General features: G+C 41.8%; 1 protein-coding gene across 3 annotated transcripts; it reads right to left on the reverse strand.

The window, feature by feature from the left end:
- Window positions 1-5,658: 5,658 nt before the first annotated feature.
- Window positions 5,659-25,713, reverse strand: C1H3orf52 (chromosome 1 C3orf52 homolog). Of its 3 annotated transcripts, none has more exons than XM_074983513.1 (7): window positions 25,521-25,713; window positions 24,516-24,859; window positions 19,718-19,829; window positions 18,569-18,699; window positions 15,339-15,409; window positions 13,202-13,401; window positions 5,659-8,557 (listed from the first exon to the last, which is right to left on the reverse strand). In XM_074983513.1, coding segments are annotated over exons 2-7 (645 nt in total). In that variant the 5' UTR covers window positions 24,645-24,859; window positions 25,521-25,713; the 3' UTR covers window positions 5,659-8,555. The 3 variants fall into 3 exon arrangements, with proteins under 3 accessions (XP_074839614.1, XP_074839613.1, XP_074839615.1); XM_074983512.1 differs by having other exon boundaries at window positions 24,516-24,862; XM_074983514.1 differs by lacking the exon at window positions 13,202-13,401 and having other exon boundaries at window positions 24,516-24,862.
- Between the last annotated feature and the right edge of the window lie 1,167 nt (window positions 25,714-26,880).

Genomic DNA, 26,880 nt, shown 5'->3' on the forward strand with positions numbered 1-26,880 from the left:
TAGACTACGCCGAAGATTGACCCAGTCAGGCTTGAACTCCCAGAGTTTGATTTTTGTGTGGCTGACAGAGACATGCAGTATCAAATTATTTGGGGTCAGCAGTCAATCCTCGTACTACTCGATATTGCGAGGAGTAAGGGAGGTCAACAGGACAGTTTCTCCTGCCGACCTCCCTCTCAGAAGACGGCCAGGTAAGTTGATTGCAGATAAGTCAGTTCTAGCTACTCAATTGTATGTCTATTACATATCAATGGTGAAGGTAGAATTGCATATCTAGTATTGACTTACCTGCCTAGTGTAGGCCTGCCCTAAGAGAATGATTTGTGTCCCAGCTTCCAGCCACCTTGTCATTAATGCATTCTACCCCCATACCATTTAGGGAATTATTGTTATTGAACATGTCCAATATGGTCAGTTTTAAGTCTTAAGCCAATATGTACTACTCATTATTTGTCTTGCAGTCTCATCCAGGAACCACCATTGAAGAACAAGACATTGATCTGGTATGTATTTTACAAACACAAAGGCTGTGTCTACACTTACATTTCTCTTTTGAAAGAGGCATGCAAATGAGGGAAAATGAAAATGCAAACGAGGTGCATTTTTATGAGAAGGGTTCTTTTGAAGATGGGATTTACTTTATGTCTACACTGCTTTTCTTCTTTTGAAAGAAGAATATGCAAATGAGGTGCCAGATATGTAAATCTGCATCTCATTTGCATTTTTATTTCCCTCATTTGCATGCCTCTTTGTTCTCTGCTATGCTAATATCATCACGAAATTGTTTTCCATCAACAAGTATGAACTGATGAATAGAACACAATCCCTGAAAGCTGTGCTAGGTTTTACTGAAGAGCGGACACAGTTGGGGGACTGCCTTTTTGTCTGTGTCTAAAGTCCCTTACTGTGTCCACCCTTCAGTAAAACCTAGCACAGCCTTCAGGGATTGTTGATGGAAAACAATTGTGTGACGATATTAGCATAGCGGAGAACAGACTGCCATTCTATCCTTATCATACAAAGGGTGGACACAGAAAGCATGGAGTAGGATGTAACTAAGTACAGTTCTAGTCAAAGGACTAAAAATGGTCCCACATAAGTCCGCGCTGAGCGCTGCTCAATGATTTCCAGTCTTGTCTGCAACTAAAATATTTTCTCAATTCCCAGCCCTAAATTTTTTTACCCCCTCAAATATTCCCCTGCAACCAGTTAATCCTCCATTTATTATTTATTTATGCACAGACACAGAATAATGGGCATGCAGAATAGACAGAGGAGAGCCAAGGGATACTTTTATTTATACCTTTTTGTTCTTTAACTAGCGCTTTTTTCCCATTTTGTGTTCACTCTTCAGGTCTCTTGGCTTTGTGGGGTTGATTTTGATAGAATTAATGGAGCAACACAGTCCATGGTACTAACTTGACCCTGTTGCTGTACAACACTGAACAGTTAAATGTGGCTTGGGGCTCCCAGCACAGGGACCTCTGCTTGCTTATTCCCATGGCCACTATATTATTCACAACCTTAATCTTTATGTAGGGTATAAGAAAACAGCTTAAGTGTTTGACATTCAAAATATTACATAACACTTCCATCTTAATAAGCCCTTGTTCCCATTCCTGTCCACTGTATAGGGCTTTTAGAAGGAAAAAATCCCTTTCCTGACAGGCTCTCAAAGGGTAAATAAAGCCTCTTTTATTTTGAGGGGGGAAGGGGAGAGGAAGATGAGACGGATCAAACTGCTACCGTTCAAGTCTGATCCTGCTTCCTTTAAGACACACAAGACAAATGTACCTAAAAAAAGGAGAGAGAGAGGAACAGCAAAGAAGAAATGCAGCTTTTGTCTTGTGTACAGACTCTTACTTTCATTCTTATTAATCAAGCAAATCTAAGCCCCATAGACCCATTCCAAGATCTGAAAAACTCATACCTGCACTGGGCTAGTCAGGGCACTACTGTCACCTCTGTCTTAGGCTTACAGAAGTGTTTCAAAATATGGATTCATGATCAGCTTAAACAGAAGGCACAAGGAAACGGGTAAGAAACAAGGTGGGGAGAGGGAAAAAAAAGGAGACACTTGGGGGAAGAGAAGACAGCAGGAAACAAAGTCTGACATCGCAGGTGGTGTCTGAGATTTAGAAAGAGCCAATGGAAATGGCAATGATATTTGGGTCCCTCCCTCAGGCCCAGACTAGTCATGACAATGAAGACATGGGATGGGGATGGGGTTTGTAGTTATTATGGTGAAGCTTGTGCCTTCCTGGCCCCCCCAGGCCACAGCTTGATTCCTCTCCTGAAATCCTTTTATTAAGAACCCTGAAGGGAATGACTGACAGAATACCCATCTCTTTATTATTTTGTTCAACAGTGAGGCCTAATTTTATGACACCAACCAAGACTGGTTTCCAGTTCAATGTGTTTTCACTACACTCCTTCATGTCCTTGACTTTTGCTGAATTTTATAAGCAGTTTTGCATAACAGGGACAGCTAGACTCTTCTTATCTTGAATAACTTATAGCACAGCCCTCTGCATGATAGCATTCAAGTTCCACCACTTTTGACTTCCTTGTACTCAGAGTCAAACATGGGAGTGATGTGTATAGGATTCAAGTGTATTCTAGATGCTAGTAAACGCTGCCTTACTGACTTAAACCTCACACCTTGCTACTACTACTGAATCCTTGTACTCAATGTGAAGAATTGGTCATCTACAAATCTTCTCTACTTCACTCTGTCTTGGGACAAAACTTCTAGCTGACTCCATGAGTACCCCAGTTGTTGTCCTTCAGTCTCAGTAGATCTTCTCCACATTTTCTCTTTTGTGTTTTCCTCACGAGTTCCATTTGAGAGCTTGACACACTATACTGGATGGTGGTTTACTGAGAATGTGGCCTAGCCATTCCCGCTTTCTTCTGTAAGAATAGGTATCTCCAAAATTATTCTAGATGGCCTTTAGACTAAATGCAAGGTCAATTGGTGTAGCTATTGATTGTGGGAAAGAGAGAGATGGTGGTATAAGTTACACAAGTTTAGACTGTGTTCAATGTATTCCTGCATAAGTATAAGAAATATTTGAATAGTCTTCCAAGAGCAACTATTTCTGAAGCACAAGATTAGCTTTAACAATGCACAGCAACATTGCACAACTGCGTAGTGAAGAACTAAAAGAATCACAGAATTATAGAATTCTAGGTCTGGAAGGGACCTCAGGAGGTCCTCTAGTCCCGTCCCCTGCCTAATGCAAGATCAACCCCAACTAAATCATCCCTGCCATGACTATGTCAATCTGGGACTTAAAAACCTCTAGGGATGCAGATTCCACCACCTCTTTTGGTAATGCATTCCAGCCCTTCACCACCCTACTGGTGAAATAGTTTTTCCTAATATCCAACCTACACTTCTCCCTTTGTCACTTCAGACCATTGCTCCTTGTTCTGCCATCTGTCACCACTGAGAACAACACTGTATCCAGTTAAAACTGGAGGAGCAACTACCTGAGTAGGGTCTTAAATGCCAGGATACTGGGGGTAGGTATCTAACTTCCACCTAAAACAAGGTGGGAAATTAATGACTCAGAAAATCAGGTCTGCAGCTTTATATTCCAACAGACAGCAAGCATGCATAATTGCACGCTCCTAAGCATGGTAAAAGGCAGTCTACACAACACTGGAGTAATTGCAAATTTGGCCACAACTGTGAATATTGGTCTCGGCCATGCAGTGTGGACTAGCCACACAGTGCTACCATGTACGTCTTACTAGATACTCTTTCAGTTTTAGTGCAAGCCACACAATTTTTAATCCTGTTCTCTCTTCTCATTATCAGGATAATATTGAAGAAAGAGAATTGACTGAATCCCACGAGATATGCTATGCCACCATCAATCATAGCGTTAAACAAAAACCCACCACAACAAACAGCAACGATGATACTGAATATGCCTTCATCAGCATGCCTGCCAACAAAGTGACTTCAACCAGTCAGCAGGACAATGAGTATGAGTACATCCTGATAAGTTAGGAAACTTGCACTTTTACTGAGCCAAAAGACCCTGCATATTTTAAACAAGTAGGATGCTGTGTTCCTAACCACTTTCCCAGTAAACCCAAAGGCATCTGTTTAATACACATAACCTATACTTCAGGGTACCTCTGCCATCCTCTGTTCCAGTGAGTAATTTTTTTGATAAAAGACTTAACAGACCATGAAATTTCCACAAGATACACAACCTAATGGTGGCACTAGTTGGGTAAGAAAGCAAGCAGAATCAACATCATTGCAAGATGGTATGGTTTAGGTCTTACCTCAGAGAGTCTTACGTCACGGCACAGTTCATTTTCGAAAATTTCCAAGTATCCAAGTGAACAGTTTAGTGACACTGGTAAAATCTTACTGGAAATGCTAACTTACCTAAACTATAAAATATTATGACCTAAAAAAGTATACTCAATCTCCATAGAATGCCCTTCACGGGCTGGTTCTGATGTTGGCAGGCATTCGGGGGAGACAGAGCTGACTGTACAGTGGTTTTACAGCCTGGGATGAAGATCTCAGAGAAGTCTTAATGAAGCTGCATTTTAATGAATAAAATTACATTGCTAATGATCTATGTACAACTAATGCTACAGCTATTCATGCTGTCCTCGCATAAAGGAAGATGGAAACTGCCAAAGACAGGTCATATGCATATTTGCTATTCCCATTAGCTTCAGTAGGTGCTTTGCTGGCAAACAGCTCTTGCAATTCACTGCACTTGCAGCACTGTATATTAGTGCAGATTTGGGTTGTTTTTGACAAGGGGACTGACAGCACAGCTGGAGTTAACACTTCTGCCTGCAGTTCTGAAAAGGTAACCAGTCCGAGCCAGCAAGAGCCCTGCCTTTGTGCAATTCTTCGGAGACAGATAACTATGTCAGATTCCTAACATGGAAGAAAAAAATCTACAGTGTACTGGGGAGACAGCTGAACTCATTTTCTCTTGCAACTTCAGTGAGTCTGAAAATCAAGTATTAAATAGATTGAAAGGGTTAATGCTGTGACACTATGCCCCCTATATCCTTGCCTGGACATGTGAATGTCTCTGAATTCTGTATTACAATGTATGTGGGGGAAAAAACCCATCAAGTGTCTTTTTCCTGATTTTGAACATAACTGCTGACCACAACCCCCTGGTATTTCTGCACCTAACTCCCCCCTTGCCTGCAGCTCATTCATCTTAATACCTTTGATCTCGCATCTAATACTCTGAAAAAAGGCTACGACTCACGGAAACTCTGCCAGCATTGCACAGAAATCCCTAAGACAAAGCAAGGAAGTCTAAACTCCACTGAGAGTCTCTGCATACCAACAGAGAGGAGAGGAGCCTTTAAAACTCCATTGAAAACATGCCATCTTTGGCTGTTATACAAAAGACAACAGAGTTATCAGGACTGAACTTTCTCATCCCCTTTCATTTTGGTTCAAGGATCTTGGACATGACATTCAAATTAGTAAAGTTTAGAAATGTACCAGCCAAGTTACTATATATTAGCAGACTGGATAATATCAAAACCCATCCATCTGCCATGCTATTGTCTTGTACGGTTTAAACTTAAAAAAACAGGTAAAGAGCATTTTTAAAAAAAAAAATCTTTTATTCGTGTAAACTAAGTGTGTAGATGGGGGATTTACTTTATAATGGAGGTTTGACTGTGTGAACCTTTTGGGCACAGCCCTTCAGGTTTACTGCATATATCCTCATTCATGATCACATCCCGCTGCAGTTCTCCCACAGGCCTCTTACTGGCTCACCTCCCCCTCTTTGTGCTGCAGCCTTGGAAGTGTTCCCTCATTTTTATCACCCACATGCAGAATACATTTTATGTGCACTGAGGCATGTACTGATGTGCACCACCAATAGAGACACATGCTGCCGGCTGTGCGTGCTGTGGGCACTCTACTAATCAGCTGGGTGGCACCTGAATTTCTTCTGGTTGGCCACCCAAGCGCTCAGCTTGCAAAGAACACAACCCAGGGAGCTACTCCTTTCTCCAAATATAGCAAAGCTGGCTGGGATAAGGGGAGGACTGGAGAGCATTAAGCCTCCAGCTAATTCTCATTCCAGCATTGATCTGCCTCCCTATCCCATACTCAGGTGGAAAACAGACAACTGTGCTGCTTCCCTGCCAAGCTCATGGGCAGGCAAACTCACCAGACAATGCACCATAGGGCCAAGCAGCAGTGCAAAGACAAGAGAGCTGTGCGTGATTCCAGTTGCTTTTGCAAGATCTCCATGGCCTGTTGCTTTCGAGAGACACACTACCTGTCACTTTCATGAGGCTGAGAGTGAAGTTTATCTTCCCCAGGCTAAGAATTAAGGAAGGCAATACCACCTGGGGTAGACCAGGGTTCTAAAAGCATAAATTCCACAGTAATGCATTAAAAATGAGACCTGACACCAAGCAAGGAAACCTGAAGCCATGGCTATACTGTATGCCTTTCCTGTATATTGTGATGGCAATATCTATGTGACAAACTGGAGAATTGGGTAATTCGCTCATTTATCCTGCACCGCTGACGTGGCTCACTCAGCTAAAGAGACCTAGCCCACATGGTGAGTCATGGCACATTTGGTAACAAACATTTTGCATGGCCCTAGCTTTATGGTCATCTGTCAGCTCCATGTCACCAGCCAAGACCTCGGATGGAGAAAACAACAATTAAAACAAATTTTAAATAGTATCACAAAAATAATTTAATCTATGAGATACAGTTTAGTCATTTTCTAAAATATAGATAGATTTTTTAAAAAAATACAGTGATTATTTCCCATATACTTGTCTTACTATAAATAATGCCATAAAGTTGTTGAAGATAAATTTGTCATAAAAAAATCTTAACTTCCACATTTCAGTATAAATCTCAGAACACCAAAATGTAGAATAATTCACATCAAGAAGTTGCAAGTCCATAGTATAATGTTGAAGGTCTCTCTTCAGCCCACACAAGTTACAAAATTCATAATTTTCTGCTTAATTTTTCTGCCATGTGCCAGTGCAGTATTACTTTCATCACATGCAGACATCACATGTTGACTTACTGATGTGACATGCTTAGAAACAAAGAATTTGCCTGATGTTACCACTGGCCAATCAAGTCCAGTGTTTTGCAAATACTAGTTACAGATACAGGATCATTGCAAAGGCCAACCTTCTGCAGCACCCTGACCCCATCTCCAGTCACAAATTGTTCTTGGTTTTTGAATGTCAGTGATCATTTAAAAATACAGTTTGTCAAATATTTACCATTTGACAGATCTTGTGAGCGAATTTAATTAACAACTAAACAGCTGCAGTGACCCATGAGAAATTCCTAGAACATCACATACTGGAACATGTCACAGAAGAGCACATTAATCCCACATAGGACTTTTGCACCCCAAAGCTAAGTTTACTCATGTCAGTAATTCCACTGAATGGAATTGAAATTCATGTGTGTAAGTGTTTGCAGGGCCAGGCCCTGGGACAATAATACAGTATCATAGATATGCATGGCACCTCATCATAATAATAAAGGTGACTGCTTCAAAAGTCAATCTAAATAAAGGTGAAAAACAGGAGCAGCCATCTCCACAGGGAGGGAGAGAAAAGAAGAACAAGACACGTCTCTGGAAGAGTCTCATCAAGAGTTTGAAGGCCATTTAAAATATCAGGAAAACAGTCAAGTATTCAAGTGGATAAAGTTTGTAAAAATGGGTCTTGAGAAGGATTTCAGGTTGAAGGATGAAGTATCAGAAAAGCCAGGAGATGAGTGTGGAAAAGAAAGAGTAAGAGGGCAACTGCATTAGTAACTGGACATGAGCAAAGAGGAGAATATGACTGGCAGTAGACTGTACGAGTGGAATGTTAGTCCATGCCTACTTTACCCAGAAGATCAACCTACTAGGGTCGCTCTTCCAGGGCTCGATTTCATGCACCTGATTGGCAGTCTACCACATACTCGTCACTATTGCAAGGATTAAGGGAGGTTGACAGGAGAAACTCTCCCATCGACCTTCCTCAGTAAAGACAGCCAAGTAAGACGATTGCAGATAAGTCAATTCTAGCTACGCAATTGCAGTAGCTAGCATTGCATATCTGTAATCGACTTACCTGCCTAGCGTAGATCAAACCTTGGAAAGGAGTTAGGTTATGGAGGGTCTTGAAGGAAAGGAGGTCTGAATTCAATGAATAAGGCAATGGAAAAACAACAAAGGGCCTGTAAAAAAAGATGAGCATGACCAGCATCAGGCAAGTTACACGATTTTTAACAACAAAGCTTCACGTAGATTGGAGAATGGTCGAGTCAGTGTCAGGACAGCAGCAAAGAAGGAGATTGCTGTATTCCAAGTGTACATAGCTGTGATACCATATTTGCTGCATACATCATTGCATTGTGTAGTGTTCATAATACAACCATATTTTTTCAGAAATGTTTCAAAATAATGGAGTTAATTTACATTCTTTAGGATGTTTATAGACACAGGAAGCACATTTCCTCCAGTAACTGGGATAAACCAGGAGTCTTTCCACTATTACTCTGAAACAGAAACAGGACATAATAAAAATAATTAAAATTCAATACAAAACCATTTCAATATACATGTTTCTTAACTACTTTGTGGTTTCCCATCACCATTCATTCTATTACTAGATAAAAATGAATTACACAGTGCAAGATCCAAAATTACAGAATGATGTGTTGGATTCCTGTCTCATGTTTAGACAGCTGGACTCTTGCCACTAATGTGTGAGCCCTCTGCACCCCCATTATGTGGAACGATTTTAGTCTGGAATTTTTGAAAGCACGCAAGGCTGGGGAAAAAGTGAAAAAGAGGGTCTAAAACGCTAAATCAACTACATCCCAACAGACCAAAACAGCTTTCAGAGTCTAGTTTGTATCCCCTTTCTTAGAAGTATTTTTTGTTTTTGCTTTTTTTAATAAACACAATACAGTATTTTTAACAAGGTTTAGATTAAGAAAGAAAAAAACTCCCAATCCTGGGCCTTCAATCAAACTTTAAGGCAATAGAGTTTCTAGCTGGTATGCATACGCTGATGTTTTAGAAACAAAATAGTCATCTCCTGCGTGTCACAAATCATAGTATAGCAAGAAGGAAAGGAGAGAGGAAGCGCAGTACTCAATTTTTTTTTATTTAAGCCTGTTCATAACTGACAATTTTTCTCAGCTCTATCCAGCACCTTCGTGCACACAAACCAACATTCTTCCTGTACATTATGTGATGAGGGAACTGGATTCATTTCTTTGTGACCAGCTATTCCCTTCTTGATTGTTGAGTGTAAAGCAAGATATGTGAGCTCAATGCTTGAGGAGGCCCTTTAGAGTCTGGGGCAGATAGATTAAAAGAAGAAACTGCCAGGGATGGTGCTTAGTTCTGCCAAGGGGGCAGGGGACTGGACTCGATGACCTCTTGCGGTCCCTTCCAGTTCTATGATATACATATATATATATATATATATATATATATATATACACACACACAGAGTAACAGAGCACCCAGCAAGCACTCAGAGTAGCCAGAAAAATAGTACAGCAAACAGCCAGGTGCTGTGCCAACAACTACTGGCTTAAGCTATGCAGCAGTATCGAGACCTGTGCTGACTCTGGTAATCTCAGGGGAATGTACGAGGGCATAAAGAAGGCAATGGGACCCATCCAGAACAAGATGGCACCTCTGAAATCCAAATCTGGTGAAGTCATCACTGACAAAGCCAAACAGATGGAGCGATGGGTCAAGCAATACTCCGAGCTGTACTCATGCGAGAACATTGTGGTTGATACAGCCCTCAATGCCATGTCAGTCATGGATGAGCTGGACCAGGAACCAACTGTGGTCGAATTGAAGAAAGCTATTGACAGCACTGCAGTAGGAAAGGCCCCAGGCCAGGATGATATACCACCAGATGTAATCAAGTGTGCCTTGGACACACCCCTGGAACCCCTACATGAGCTGCTGTGCCTGTGCTGGAGAGAGGGTGAGGTTCCACAGGATATGTGGGACACCAGCATTGTAACCTTGTATAAGAACAAAGGAGACAGAAGTGACTACAACAGTTACTGTGGAATCTCCCTCCTAAGTATCCCTGGTAAATTGTTCACTTGTGTCATCCTCGGCAGACTCCAGAAGCTCACTGAGAGGTTGTATCCTGAATCCCAGTGCAGATTCCGTGCCGAGAGATCTACCATTGACATGATCTTCTCCCTGAGGCAGCTGCAGGAGAAATGCAGGGAGCAGAGGAAGCCACTCTATGGCTACGTCTACACGTGCAGCCAACATCGAAATAGTCTATTTCGATGAATAACGTCTACACGTCCTCCAGGGCCGGCAACGTCGATGTTCAACTTCGATGTTGCTCAGCCCAACATCGAAATAGGCGCAGCGAGGGAACGTCTACACGTCAAAGTAGCACACATCGAAATAGGGATGCCAGGCACAGCTGCAGACAGGGTCACAGGGCGGACTCAACAGCAAGCCGCTCCCTTAAAGGGCCCCTCCCAGACACAGTTGCACTAAACAACACAAGATACACAGAGCCGACAACTGGTTGCAGACCCTGTGCCTGCAGCATAGATCCCCAGCTGCCGCAGAAGCAGCCAGAAGCCCTGGGCTAAGGGCTGCTGCCCACGGTGACCATAGAGCCCCGCAGGGGCTGGAGAGAGAGCATCTCTCAACCCCCCAGCTGATGGCCGCCATGGAGGACCCAGCAATTTCGACGTTGCGGGACGCGGATCGTCTACACGGTCCCTACTTCGACGTTGAACGTCGAAGTAGGGCGCTATTCCTATCTCCTCATGAGGTTAGCGACTTCGACGTCTCACCGCCTAACGTCGAAGTTAACTTCGAAATAGCGCCCGACGCGTGTAGACGCGACGGGCGCTATTTCGAAGTTGGTGCCGCTACTTCGAAGTAGCGTGCACGTGTAGACGCAGCTTATGTCACCTTCATCGACCTGACCAAGGCTTTCGACTTGGTCAATAGGGATGGACTGTTTAAATTGCTCCACAAGATAGGCTGTCTGCCACGGCTACTCAAAATGATCCAGTTTTTCCACGGAGACACAAGAGGAACCATCCAATATGATGGCACATCATCGGATGCTTTTAGCATCAGGAGTGGCGTCAAACAAGGATGCATCCTTGCTCTGACACTGTTCGGGATCTTCTTTGCACTCCTCCTGAAGCCTGCCTCTGGATCCTCAACAGAGGGCATCTTTTTGCACACAAGATCTGACGGGAAACTGTTTAATCTTGCAAGGCTGAAGGCTAAGTCTAAGTTGTGGGAAGTGCTCATTAGAAACATGCTGTTCGCAGATGACACTGCTAGTGACACACACAGAAGGCCAGCTTCAAAAACTGCTGCATCAGTTTTCCAAAGCATGCAAGGACTTCGGGCTTACCATCAGCCTAGAGAAGACAAACGTACTTGGTCAGGACATTGCTGAACCTCCATCAATCAGCATTGACAACTACACGCTAGAGGTCGTCCATGAGTTTACTTACCTTGGGTCCACCATTACTGACACCCTTTTGCTGGAGACTGAGCTAAACAGGAGGATCGGAAAAGCAGCCATAACTCTGTTCAGACCTAGCAAGACAGTGTGAAATAATAACAAGCTGTACACTTACACAAAAATGCAAGTCTACAGAGCCTGCATCCTCAGCACCCTCCTCTACGGCAGCGAGTCTTGGACCTTGTATGCCCGCCAGGAAAAGAGGCTGAATGTCTTCCACTTGCACGGCATCAGGTGCATTCTTGGGATATCATGAAAGGACAGAGTGCCCAACAATGCCATCCTCGAGCAAGCCGGAATTCCAACCATGCACACCCTCCTCAGGCAGCAGCGGCGCCACTGGCTTGGCCACGTCCACAGGATGAATGATGGAAGGATCCCAAAAGACATCCTGTATGGTGAGCTAGCCTCTGGCAAAAGACCTCCCGGATGCCCCCCGCTGCGCTACAAAGGTGTCTGTAAGAGGGACCTCAAGGGGGTAGACATCGACCCAGATAGTTGGGAAGAGCTGGCAGACGACCGCAGCGGCTGGAAGCAGGAACTACACAAGGGCCTTCAGAAGGGTGAGATGAAGATCAGACAGCTGGAAGAGGAGAAGCGAGCCCGTAGAAAGGACAGCAAGGACCTGACAGACACCCACAACATATGCAGCAGATGTAGCAAGGACTGTCACTCTCACATGGGCCTCCACAGTCACAGTTAACGCTGCAAATGACGATCTTAAATGGAGTTACGAAGGGTGCAATCCATAGTCTACGCAGACTGAAAGGATGCCTAGAATCTAGTTACAGGTAAAGTGAGGTGGGGCTAGCTGGGCCCAGAGGCTCACTTTGTATCCTGGGAAGTCAGGTCATTCTTTCTCCCACAGTAACATATATCTATCTATCTATCTATTTGTCTATCTATCTATATATATGACTTCCCAGGATACAAGGAGAGCCTCTGGACCCAGCTAGCCCCACCTCACTTTACCTGCAACTAATGCCATACATATGTATGTATGTATGTTACTGTATATAGATATATATACATATCTCATAGAACTGGAAGGGACCACAAGAGGTCATCGAGTCCAGTCCCCTGCCCCTTTGGCAGAACCAAGCACCATCCCTGGCAGTTTCTTCTTTTAATCTATCTGTCCCAGACTCTAAAGGGCCTCCTCAAGCATTGAGCTCACACATCTTGCTTTACACTCATATATATATATACACACAATATATATACTATACACTCATATATATATATATATATATATATATATATATATATATATATATATATATATATATATATATATATATATATATATGTTACTAGGGGAGAAAGGATGACCTGACTTCCCAGGATACAAAGAGAGCCTCTGGGCCCAGCTATCCCCACCTCACTTTACCCGCAACTAATGCCAGGCCTGGAGGGAGGAGAAAAGGCAGGAACCTGGCTCAGTTTGGGGCTGACTTGCAGGGAGACAGGAGGAGGTTCACTAGAGGAACCAAAAATCTGTATGAGAGTACATAAACCCCTACCTAGTCTTCTGGGAAAAAGTGGGGAACGCACTGAGGGAGAGGAAGCTGGGCTATTGGGGCCATGCCCAAAATTTAAGGACTATCTAGGAAATGGTAATAGATTAAATTCTGTTATATATGGCACTTACAAGTGAGTGTGAGAGAAGTTGGATCAAGCCTTATCTTAGCACACTCAGATGCTTCCTGATCATAAGTGTCTTCCTGATCATAAATATTTTGCCGTAAGACATTCATCACAAACTCTTCATTGAGCATGTATTTCATGAGCTCATCAGGCACTGATGGCAAGGAGAACACCAGCTGGTAGACTGCAGTGGCATTTTCTTCACTGAAAAAGAAATACGCCTCAGCAGGAAAAGGCACACCATGCTTCTCCATTCCTTTGAACTTTAGGTCATTGTTTAAAAATGAATACTAAATAGAAAATGTTAAAAACAATGGCATACTTAAACCACCATGTTGCCCTCTTTGGTCCTAAAGAACAATTACTGTTGATTCTTATGGGAATTCTACATGTAATCCAAACATAACATGGAGAAGACTTTCAAAAGATACAAACAGGAAGTTAGAAGACAACAATCTGCCCATATGCCCATTATTGTGAGCAAAGTTCTTGTGCAATCTAAATATGTGATACCAGGAGAGCTGCTGCAACATGACACCTTTATTTTACCTAACAGCCGACAGAAGCAACCACTTTCCTGGTAACATATTTTCCATTCTTCACGCTAATAGAATGTGACGACAAGCCAGGCAGAGTTTCTAATCCAAGTTTTGGAGCAGACCATGAAAACCTCTGGAGTGAATTGTGTGGTTCACTGAAATCACTACATTATATTCTATATAAACACTAGTGGTTTTTTTCTCTTGGGGTACACCGTCTCTTTTATTCCAAAGGTTCACAAGGTACAGTTTATCAAACAAATTGGCTCAGCTTGCTCCCAGTCTGCAATATCCCACCAGAGCCATCCTCACCCAGCAAAAGCATCACACCAAGATCACTAATGTCTACCCCTAGCTGAATCTGAGGGCTTTTTTCTGTCTTTCCAGCTTTCAACTGTGTCCTGCCTTTCACGATGTTCACCAGTCTCTTCAAATCAATGTTTTCCTAGTTGCTCCCTATTTTTTAATCCTTTTATGTCATCTTATGTCCTCTCTCGGCATCTCCTGTACCAGGTCTCCGTCACTTCCAATCTTTTCTCCGCAAGTCACTCCTTTTCTTTCCACAATTCTATTATCACCTATTCATCTACGATGAATCTCTTCCATTCAGAGTCAGTGTTAAAACAATGGCCATTAAACTCAGTCTAAGACCTTAACCTGCATCAGCATCATATAGACTTCAACAGCTCCCTTGCCTTCCCCATCTCCCATGATTGCAGCTTTCTCTTGCCATTTCCTGAAAGGTCTTGCTACTGCTTACTATGAACCACCACAAAATCTGTCCAGTTTTTTCCTTTCAATCTTCCGTTGCTAAATTTCTATCCATCATTCAGCTGTTCATTCCTTTCATTATGTAACTTGAACCTCCAGCCATCTCGCCTCTCATTTCAATTTTTCAAATCTATTCAAAATGCTATTTTATTCATTATCTGCTCTTGCTGCTCTGAACCAATCATGTAGAAAAGGGAAATCAAGTTTGATTCTCTTGTTGGTTTTGTGCATTAGGTGATCTTTAAGTTCTTTACAGTGCATACGTCTCATTTCCAAAACAGTTACCGTGCTTTTGGGAACTGCAACCTGATTTTTAAAAAAGATATTTAGGCCCTGCAGTGCTCATTGCAATATATAACTGATGTAGAAGCCTAAATCATATTTGCAACAGGTTTAGGGGCCAAAGTCCCATTGCCTAAAGTGCTTCAGAAAATGAGATTTAGACTCCTAAATCAGTTCAGTGGTGCAACACTGAGCACAACAATACCTAAATACCTTTGAAATTCTTGGACCTAATAATATATATTTTAGCAAAGTTGTGTTGAAGCACTTCCAGTTTTCTTACTTCAACAAGCATGAGAAAACTTGCAATTAAACCCATCAAGGACTGAGCATATGGACAATACTCAGGTATGTAAGAAATCTTTAATGACATGTTCCACTGGTATGCAAATTATCCTTTAAAAATCAAATTGTACTGATATTTCTCCCAAGAAAATATATTCCAGCATTTTTGAATGCTTTGCACATCTATGTGACAGATTCAGTTCTGCTAAAACAACAAAACAAACAAAAAAAACAAAAGAAAAAATTCTTACATTAATTTCCTACCTGAAGGAATCCACTTGAGCAGAGTTAAAATAGCGCCCAAGTGCCGGAGATGAACTGTAGACATCTATTAGCTTGAAAAGAGAATGCAATATTTCTTTTGTTACATGTCTTCCAACACAAGCAGAAAAAAATAGGGCAATGTAAGTTCCAAAATGGGGGAGCATATGGAACCTTTCAGAAATATGTACAAGGAACTTATTTTATTTTAAAATCTAATTGTAAAAGTCAGTTTCTGCTCTCATTGGGATTTCAATTTATTTTTTCTGTGCCAACTTAGTATATTTTAAAATACACAAAATAGCCCTGGGAAACTCACTAGGGATTTAACTGTATCCTTTGAGTGGACTGAGCCAAAAATCAGAGTAGGAGTAGTTGTTGTCACTTCTTTGATAGTAATAAATGTCAGACCAGCTAAACAACACTGGTCACAGCTTCTCAAGCTTTCTGGGATTACACATCATAAAAGAGCAAACAGGAGGCTGTGTTCTATTCACTCTGACTGGAACTGTATAGCAAATCTGTACAGTTAAAACTACAGCAATTAGCTAAACTAACCTAAGCTGACTCAAAAGCTCATGGTTCGGAAGTATGAAAAACAGTGTCAGTTTAAAAATACCAACAAATTTCACCCAAATAAAACTCAATTTTACATTATTTTTGAAGCAAAACTGTACCCAGGGTGAAGCAGGCTTTAAAGTTTTGCCAATCAGAAGCCTGGTCAGAGTCTCTGATTTATAGCAAAATTCAAAACTAGTTTTGCTGTGAGTGATGAGGAAGTTGAGAGTGTTTTGCGTCACTAGCAAAGAAGCAGTGACTGTACAGGTATTCAACCAGCTGTTATCTATCCATGACACCAAGCACTGGGTTATCTTGGCAGTCTGGCTATGGGTGGTGGCAGACAGACAACCAGAGAGGTCCTTAAAGTCAAAGTCCATGTTGACTTAACAATTCATGGATAAAAATGTTAAATAAAAATGTTAAATAGAACTGGAAAGAGCATTTATCCTTTTGAGACATCACATAATGAAGGGGCTAGTGGTAGAGATCCAGGTTCCCATCACTACTTTCTGGGATGTGTCCCTATAGGAAGTCCTTGAACCATTTTAGTTTCTTTTCCATACTCCACTACCTCTCTTAGGTGGGAGAGCACTATCTGTGGTCCATATTTCATTCTTGAATACATTCTTGATCATTTCAGTCAGGAGCAGCACCACCTGGTTATGACACCTCTTCACCAGCCAGAAGGGGTTGAGAAGACTTGAGCCACAATTCCTTGAGAGTGGCTGTCTAGTACGTCTTGAGGAATTAATACAGTAAGTTCCAGGAATGCAGGCAGGCTATTTACTGGCCAGCATAAAGGGGGAAGGTAACCCTCTTTTTTTTTTTTTTCTTTCCTCCTTCCTTCAACCCCTTCCATTCCGCCCTGCTCTATAAACTCTGGAATTCTATTTGTCTGCTCCAGTCATCTGAGGGACTGGGTCTTCCCCACGAAAGCTCAAAACTTAATAAATGTGATAAACTAACACATTTATTCACAGGACGTATTGTTATTTACAGGATACAGGATTTATTACAGGACTGTTACAGGATTTATTCACACTCACAGGACTGCTTGATATTTGTGAGTATACAGGCAAACAAGAGTATCCTTCTGAGACTAGTAGGACCAGTTGATGAAGCCAATTAAGTAGGATGTGTCCCATTCCTGTGAATTTCAAAGGTGGGGAAATTGCCCTTGTAATGCATAAGATAATTAAGATCTCTCTTCAGGCCTAGGTTAAATGTGTTAAATTTGCAAATGAATTCCAATTCAGACATCTCCCTGTGTAATCTTTTGGTAAAATTCTTTTGTAGAAGAATGGCTTCTTTTTAAGTGATTATTGAATGTCCAGGGAGTTTAAAGTGTTCCCTTGTAGGTTTATGTGTATTCCAGTTCCTGATGTTAGATTTATGTCCATTCATCCTTTGGTTCAGAGACTGTCCTGGTTTTCCAATGTACATGGCAGAGGGGCATTGCTGGCGCATATCACAATAGTGCATGTAAAGGTGTATGAGCCCCTGATAGTGGTAATGGTGTTGCACGTATAGATATGTGGACAGAGTTGGTAATAAGGTTTGTTTCCAGGTTAGCGTTTCTGTGCTGTGGTGTGTGGCTGCTGGTTAGTATAAGTCTACTACTTCCATCTAGTAGTGGATCAGTATCAGTGTTGTGATTCTTTTGTTCCTAATATTCTAAAAGAATGTCTTGTCCTTAACTATGCTAGCTAGAGATAAAAAGCAGTCCTGTAGCACCTTAGGCTATGTCTAGACTACAGGGTTTTGTCAACAAAACCCATGGAGCGTCCAGATTGTCAAGCATGTTCTGTCAACAGCAAGTCGACAGAATGCAGCACTTTTGTTGACAGATGTACCCCACTTGCCATGGGGAAGAACGGCACTGTTGACAGAGATCTGACAACAATACACAGGTCTGGACTCCAGGGGGCTTTCTGTTGACAGAAAAAACCTCCAGGGCACCATGCTACCCTGTCTGGTGTGGTTCTGGGTGGCTGTTTTGCTGACAGAGTGGCCAGGCAGTCCAGCCACTCTCTGTCGACGGAATGGATCGCTCTTTCCATCTGCCCTGCAGTCCGGACGTGATCTGTCAACAGAAGTTTTGTTGCACAATATCTTCCGACACCAACTTCTGCCATCAAATCCCTGTAGTCTAGGCATAGCCTTAGAGGCTAACAAATTTATTAGGTCATGAGCTTTCATGGGTAAGATCCACTTCCTCAGATGGTAGCCATAGATACCTCGTGTTCCTTTGCTTCATGATTTTTTCTATCATTCACAGCTCGATTCATTAGTAACAACTGCTTTATTCCATTTGTATGAAACACACACATGCAAAAATGGAATAAGAAGGAAGTTGATATTAATACATTTCATAAATTAAGCCTCTTTTCCTTCCTTGCTAAACCAAAGCAGTCTTATAGCCAGTGTGAGCTACACCTTAAATGACAGTATTGTGCCTTTTTGAATGCCTTACAAAGGATTCTTAAACAATTCCCAACTCTCTCACACATTTTTTTCTGATTCAATTCTTGTCCCAGAGATAAAATTGAGAACCCTTTCTTCCAAATAAATAGCATGAACGAATGTCCAATGTCTGTATAAATTATTCAAAACAAACACCACATGGTTACTATGGTCAGAATCTGCTTTGGTGAAAGCACTGTCATAATTACCCTCTTTGTAAGAGCTTCATGAGAAGCCGATTCAGCAGCACACTTGATTTTTAGTGTTCCAGAAAAATTGCGATAATTTCCACTTGATACTGATCCAGGATCCCAGTATTCATCTTCATCAATGTAAACCACTGAAATTTAAAACACAAGAGAGTGTATTCCAACTGGCTGTTACATACAGAAGAAGTTCAGTATCATTCAGCAATGAGCAGTTCTCAGTGCACGGCCAATGAAGCACTGCCAGGTAGGCCATTAAAATTGACACTATCCGAAAGAATATATATTTGTTAGTGGACAGACAAAATACTTCTTGTCATTTGTAGCCCAGACCTATTTCCAGAGATACTTTGACTACCTGAACTCAAGGGAATTTGACAAAGCAGTCATACAGGCTGCCTCAAGGCACAAGTGTTTCTAAATGTAAATCGAGCTCCAGTGAAAACAGACAGCTAGCAAACATGAAGGATGGCAGGAAAAACACTGAAGTTACCCAAAGAAATTCAAGAAGTTTTGGGTGCAGATACCACTCTGTCTATTACTAGGAAATCTGATCTCCAGGCATAGTGAATGAATTGCCCCAAGACAAGATACCAGGACATAACCAATCTCCTGCATCCATTACATGATCATATTGTCTCTCTGATCCCTTCCCATTATTATCTTCTCATCTAAACACGCTCTGCGTTTGCTACATTGAAGATATGGAATCAGGTTGGGGAGCTGGCCATCAGTAAATCTTACCCTGGTTTGAGAAACTTTTGTCTAGACTTTTAAATTAACAACCTTGGCAAAACCCTATTCAAATCAATGGGTACGTTGCCACTGGCTTTAAGCAGCAGTCATCCTGATGGCAAGCTACCAAGCAGATCTAGGTTAACAGAAAGAAGAGTAATAGATTTAAATGTACAAGCATCAGCCTTAAGGGCTCTAGCTCCCTTAACTGAAAAATCAGTACCAGCTACAACATACCATGAAGAAAGTTCCTCTAATCCACCCAATACCTGACTGCTGAACCTTCCTCTTTCTATAAACCACCCACAGGACAAAACTCAACATCCCAGTTACAGACAGGATGCAGCATGTGTATGAAGGGTACCACAGAGTTCATTCAATTTGTGAGTCTCATGCTATTAAAAGTAAAGTACATACCTGAATAAAGAATTAAGCTCATAATAATCACTAGAAGGAGTCCTAGGAAAATTGAAGATAGAACCATCCACAGTTTACATTTCCAAAAAATTGTGCCACCACAAGATCTCTCCTAGTCATGCAAAGTATAGAAGAAATCATCTATTAAGAAACTAGAAAGGAAATATGAGCTTCTCTCTATTTAAATAATCAAAAAAATCTGTATAGGGACAGGAGAGTGATACTTCGACAATACATTGCATTTTGCATTTTTATTCAAGTAATCAAAGTTCTTTCAGAAGCATTAGGATGTATCACTTTCAGTAAACTAATATTAATTATAATTAATATCAGTGTGTAAATTGATTTGCTTTAAGGTTACAGAGATGCAGAACCTGATTTTCGATAGACTGTAAGAAAGGTGTAATGTTAATTCAGTGAAAAGCCAAGTGGTTGTGTACAATTCGGTTGACTATCAGATGAGTTTCTGGGTCTATAGAATTTGCAAGGAGTTGACTATAGGCAGTTGCACTATTTTAGTTTAAGGTATAATTTTAAACTGATTCAGCTAAACTGCTTCAGAAAGACATGCTGAGGTGTCAGACAAACAGTCTTTCAGAAAAATTAAATCAGTCTGGAGTGGATTTAAGCTAAGAGAAAATAACCCACCATTTAAACTGGACTTTCTTCAGTTTCACTAAACTCAGTTGAATTAACCTGATGCAAATCTATATCTAGACAAGAGCCAAGTCCCTTAAACCATTTACCTGGGACAAAGAAGCTTGAGTATTGAGAGTCTCATGAGAGGTTCACAGACGTCAACATGGAGTTTAGATTTTGCAGACCTTGTGAGCTGTGTACTGGAGATTAAATAAATTTACAAGGTGTGCAAAGTGTTTTTCTGTTATTAGTGAGAAGAAACAGAAAAAAAATATTTATGAACATTATGGCCGTGGCTACACTAGCCCCCGCCTTTGGAAAGGGGGATGCTAATGAGACACTTTGGCAGATGCTAATGAGGCGCTGCCATGCATATGAAGTGCCTCATTAGCATAATGGCAGTGGCACACATTTTGAAAGTGCCGCTTTCAAAATGCATGCCGCCGGTGTAGACAGGGGCCTTTCGAAAGAGCCCCCCCCAGAGTTCGAAAGCCCCTTCTTCCCAAAAACAAATTGGAAGAAGGAGCTTTTGAAATCCACAGGTCTTTTCAAAGGGTCCCCATCTACACCAGTGGTGTGCATTTCGAAAGTGGCACTTTTGAAATGTGCATGGATGCCATTATGCTAATGAGTGCTGCATATTCATGGCAGCGCCTCATCAGCATCTGCCGAAGTGTCTCATTAGCATCCCTCTTTCAAAAGGTGGGGGCTAGTGTAGACGTAGCCTAACAAAAGTAAAACTGTGAAACATGTAAGACAACCTAGCTTCTCGAGGTACCCAACTTTAAAGAAGATGATGGCTGGGCCATCGTCTGAATGGAGAACTTACTTAGCTGGTCCCATACAGACCAAGGGAGGTTTTGTGTGTGTGTGTGTGTGTGTCTGTGCACGCACACTCCTACATCTTGGCACACAGGCATAGGCCATTGATTTTTGAATCCTCTCATTCTAGGTTTAGGCCTGGGAGGAGTAAAACAGCTCATGGCCCATATAGAAGGGATGAACTGAGAAAACAGCCAGGAAATAGGAATACCTGAATACTGCATGCAGGTTTGGTTACACTATTTCCAAAGAGAGAGAGAGTAGAATTAGAAAAAGTATGGAGAAGGATAATAAAAATATTTGGGGTAGGCAACAGATTCCTTATGTGGAGAGGCAAAGATGATTGGGACTGGTCAAAAGATGACCAAAGAGGGATATGATAAAGGTTTAGAGAATCCTGAACAATGTAAAGAAGGTAAATAAGGAAGTTTTATGTAACCCTTCCCAGCACGCAAGACCAAAAAAACATCAAATGAAACACAAGGGAAGCAGATTTAAAAATCAGATTTAAAAATAAGGGAGCCCAGATTGAATCTCTCTAATCCAGTACCCTTGGGACATGACCGATGCCAAACCTCAGAATTTGCCAGACCATGGGAAGTCACTATTGTCTAGTAGCATTTTCAACACTTCCACTGCTTACTGGACTCTTAGAAGACATTTGGGGTAAATTACAGCTAAATAACAGCACAGAACACTGATAGCAAAGACTGGTGGCTGGAAACAAACTTTATGGGACCATGGAAAACTTGGCGACATCCATATGTGGACATCAGGCTAACTAAAATTATGCTGGACTGCAGATGTTGCCAGACCAGAGTGTGCCAGATTAGAGAGGTTCAACCTGTACTTCTCTACACAGTGTACAATCAACCTGTGGAACTAACTTCTGGGGGATGTTGTAAAGGCAAAAAGTATTACTGGGGTCAAAAAAGAACTAAGGTCTGGATGATAGATCTGTCAATGGCTATTGCACAAGTTGGGGATGCAACCCCATGTTCTGGATTAAGAAAGGGGCTTCAAGGGCTGCAGCGCAGGGTCCCAAGGTAAGGGTGATCTCCCCCTTGGATTGTAGCTACTAATGCCCCTATGTGCTAAGTATGTTCCGGAGCCTGTGCAGAGGAAGGCAGCTCCCTACCCCTCCTGAACTGCATCACTGCAACAATCACTGCACTGTGAAGCTGTGTCCAGGTGCTCCCATAATCTACAAGCTCTGCTTCCTGCAGCTCTCATTGGCCACAATTCCCGCAGCCAATGGGAGCTGCAGGGGCAGTGCCAGCAAGGCAGCAAGGGCCACACAGAGCAACCTGCGCCCTGATCACCAATCGAGAACTGTCCCAGGCAAGCACCCACAGCTCAGCTCCTTCCCATACCCTGACTCCCTCCCAGATTCCACCCCCTTCCACACACAAGCTCCTGCCTAGACTCCACCCCCAACTTAACCTCTTGCCCTGAGCCCCCTCACACACTTCAAATATCTTGACCACAGCCTGGTGCCCCCTTAACACCAAACACCTCACCCCCAGCCCTATCACAGAGCCTGCACCCCAGTCAGAGCCCTCACACCTCCTGTGCTGGCATCACCCACCCTCCTGCCTCTACCCAGAGGCCCCCCCCCCCCGCACACACACACACAGATCTCCTTAATTTTTGGCCCCATCCCAGAGCCTAGAGGGTCATACAAAATACAGTACGATAGGAACTGGAGTGCAACAGGAGAAGAAACTGGGAGCAATTGTGTTCCAAATACTTTTCAAGCACGCTTTAGACCACTTTGATAGCTAAATGCCTGATTTGCCCACGCAGACACAGATGTACACATCTAAAACAAAACTAATCACACAAATTGAATGGGTAAATCCCTATGCTGGGCTTTAGGAAACTGGACTGAATTTTTGGCTCTGCTACAGACTTCCGTTCTGGCCTTTTTTACAGTGTCTGGATTTTCCCTAAGTAGAACGGTGATAATACGTCTTTTCATGTGTTCAAGCTAAGCTCTTTGGGTAAGCATCATCTTAATATGTGTATGTGTAACATGTTCCTTATACACAGTAATTATAGTGAGCACTCAAAAATTACAAGTCCTATTCTTGCTTAGTCAAGTTAAAGAAGTTTACCAAACCAGCAGAGGGATATTGTCAGTCAATGTTAATAATCTAGGATAGAGAATTTATAAGTGCCATTGCTCCTGATAGTCACACCACACACTTGTATATTAAATGAGAAATGATAAGTAGTTTTGCCCCAAATTTTAGATTGTGGAAAAGAACAAACTATTCTTTAAAAATCAAACCAAAGTATTAGCAGTTACAATAGCTGAGAGAAAGCCGTGCTTGTTTATATACTATCAAAATAAAAAAGCAGTCCAGCAGCACTTGAAAGACTGACAAAGGCGGGGGGGGGGGGGGGGCGGGAGGTCAAGAATTAGACTAAGCCAAGTATGCAAAAGAGCCCCTATAATGACCTAGAAAACTCCCATCTCAGTTCAAACCACATGTTAATGTGTCTAATTTGAATATAAAAGAGAGTTCAGAAGCCAGAATCACAACACAACAGTTTGGAAAGAGAGGCTGTCAAACTCTCTTTTATATTCAAATTCAACACATTGACATGTGGTTTGAACCGGGATGGGAATTTTCTAGGTCATTATAGGGGCTCTTTTGCATGATTGGCTTAATCTAATTCTTGATTCCGCCCCCCCACGCCCCTCTACTGTCTGATTTGCTCACCTTGATAATATTTTTCTGTTTTGTCAACCTTGATTACTATTTTTGGTTCTCTGTGCTTTAAATATAGAGTCTGTTCTGGTATGGCTATGGTCTGAAGAAGTGGGTCTGTCCCACAAAAGCTCATCACCTAAGAAATTATTTTGTTAGTCTTTAAAGTGCTACTGGACCGCTTTTTTGTTTTGATTAGCAGTCATGTTTTCCTGACATTTTAAAATGTTTTACAAAGGGAAAACTCATAATTTAATTTTTACTATCCCACTTTCAGGGCTGCAGTTCACCCATTCCAGTCATCATGCCAAACTGAAAGCAAAACTAATAAACTTATATGTGCAATTTCATTGTTTGTGAAATGCTAATGAACAAACAATATTAAAATGGTAAATGAGTTAGATTTTCAATATTCTATTTCCATCAGTTGTCATTAACAACAACAAAAATCTGCTTTTGAGCTTAGTATTTCGGACATTTAGCTACAAGTCAACAAAAAAGATGTAAAATAAATGTACAATAAATATGACTTTTTCCACCAAAATGATCCTAAATTATTTCAGTCACTGTTCAATCTTTAGGCAACATGCTTACAAGCAGAAAATGAATCGATTTCTTACCTTACTTGCTACAGATGGTTCAGGTTTAAAAGTTTTATTACTATGCTCCCCTTCATTTTCCTCCTCAAAGTCTCCATTCCCCTGTAATTCGATAACCTGACATTCAGGGTCAGGAACGGGACCATTCATAGCTTCTGCTTCTGAGAGGAATTTTGACTTTAAGGCAAATATACCAAGAACATTCACTTTCTTCCTGTTTTTGCTGTTCAAATGTTGAGGTCAGTTCTAGGACAGGGTTTGAGATGTCAGCTACCAGGGTCAGCCTAATTTACAAGCAAGTGATCTCTATCAACTTGAGTGAACACGGGAAGCTCCATGGAGTGAGGAGTGGACTGGGACTGTTGCTGCTGAAAAAGAAATGGGATGAGACGGAAGTATTGATTTGCCTAGACATTTGAAACACAAGTGTTCACTCTCAGGCTGTCATACTAGATTTTCCAGTTTGGTTACCTTACTATACCAGCCCTTAGCCAACACAAGCAACTAAGTAAACCTGAGGCAACCCGGTGCTCGGAAAAGCAACAAAATCAGCAGAGGAAGTAATCTACCTTCACCTCAGAAGAGAACACACCTTTTTCAGTGCTGGAGTAAAGCAGCAATATCCCAGTGACATGTCTAAACAGAACTATGGGACACATATACACCACCAAACCTGTACAATACAAAGGAACTAAAGCAAGCTTATCTTTATACTGCACTTTTCCTAGAGAAAAGAAACCAAAAAGTTCAGTAGGCGAAGCTGGTTTCAGCTGTCAAGTTCAGTTCTGAAGTACCCTTCAAACTCTGGCACCCAGAGTCATGGGTTTGTTAAATTATTGTAAACGCCCAACCCAGAGTCGCCTGGAAAGGTCTCAGAATATTCCTGATGGAGCTGAGATCCTTTTATTCTTAAACACCAATTCCTTGAAAAGTAAGAAAGATCAACTGCACACTTTCAGTTGTTAAGATCTGCAATCATTAACCTTGCATAAGTGCTATCAAAAATTGCATTCCTGTTTCACTTACCTTTCAAGGCCAGAGTTTGTTCAGTCACAACTAAGAAGAGAGGCCTGTACACTGACTCCTTAAGATTATATCAAGATCCATCCATACACACACATGTATCATAATGGGGCTGAACCAAAACCCTGGTGTTGAGACCACAGCCTCCTACTGTAAAGAATTTGAGAACTGGATTAGAGCTTTCTGGGCAAGGCTCACATCTAATCTAACAGTGTAGGAATGCAACGCCCTTCTGTGAGAAGATATTCAGAGTCTTATCAATACATGGAGTAAAAACAAACTCAAGCCTTGGCAGGTTAAGTGCCTCTCAGTCCTATTTTATTTAAAGAGGAAGCGTCCGTTGATTTTAACTCATCTACAGCTTTAAGGCTGTGACTACCACTCTAAGCACACTAATAGTTGCAAGTGAATTAGGTTTTTTCAGTAGACCTGTCAAACTAGTAAGTCATTAGTCACCACATTTTACTAAAAAGGAGGAAGTGAATGACTATCCAAGAAAAACCAAAACATTTGGAAATATTTTACATTTAATACAAAAGAAAAATTGGAAATACCACCAAACATTTTACTGAGATGCTTATATTTTATAAATGAGTCTCAAGTACATGAATTATGTAACATGTTATGTAACATGAAGACAAAATTCATTCCTGTACCTACATGTAATTTACAGACTGCCCTCCCCAGAAACTGTACAATGAGTCAGAGTATGAATGTGAGTTAAAAATAAGTCAGGGCAGCACTATCAACCTCAGGAAAGGTTACATGTTATGAGTTCGACTCAAAATATGAGGCATATAAAACAATTGCGTAGTGGTTTCAGTCTTTTGACTACTCTCGCGCTCCCACACACACTTCAGAGACAGAGAAAGAGACAGTGAGAGAGAGAAGCGCGTCACTGTCTCATATTATTAGGTAAGTTGATTTTGGCTGCTGCTGCTGCAGGAGCTCTTGTCCCCATGTCAGCTCACCCCCTGCCCAGAAATTCATTCTGTCCCCTACCTCTGAATCACAATTGTCCCCACAGTCCCTGTATCAGTTCTGCACCTGACAGTCACTGCTCCAGAGTCCCCTATCAGTCCAACCCAGCCCTGCTCTGTTCCACTAGGGGTTCTACATCCCCAGCTCCTAGGGTGGAGGTGACTTCCAAGGGGTCCCCCTTGCCACTTTCAGCCTGGAAGGGTGTGACAGCCAGACACTGCAGCCAGGTTCTGGATGCAGCGGAGATGGGCAGGGAACCAGTGTAAAGGGGTTCTAATGAGCCCCTTCACTCACTGATCCTGGCCTGCACATCTGCATGGTCTTATTAGCATTTAAAAGAGAACTGGACTGGAGAAAGCACCATATGTTCTTTGCCTAAAAA

The sequence above is a fragment of the Carettochelys insculpta genome, chromosome 1, assembly GCF_033958435.1.
Source record: "Carettochelys insculpta isolate YL-2023 chromosome 1, ASM3395843v1, whole genome shotgun sequence".
NCBI lineage: Eukaryota > Metazoa > Chordata > Testudines > Carettochelyidae > Carettochelys > Carettochelys insculpta.

Excerpts from the sequence above, each read along its gene's own strand:
- C1H3orf52 (XM_074983513.1), bottom strand. The coding sequence starts at position 24,644 with ATGAATGGTCCCGTTCCTGACCCTGAATGTCAGGTTATCGAATTACAG. Across the intron at positions 15,410-18,568 it reads ATGAAGCTCTTACAAAGAGG|CTAATAGATGTCTACAGTTC; the intron begins GTAATTATGACA and ends TCTCTTTTCAAG. Across the intron at positions 13,402-15,338 it reads GCTCAAGTGGATTCCTTCAG|TGAAGAAAATGCCACTGCAG; the intron begins GTAGGAAATTAA and ends TTTCTTTTTCAG.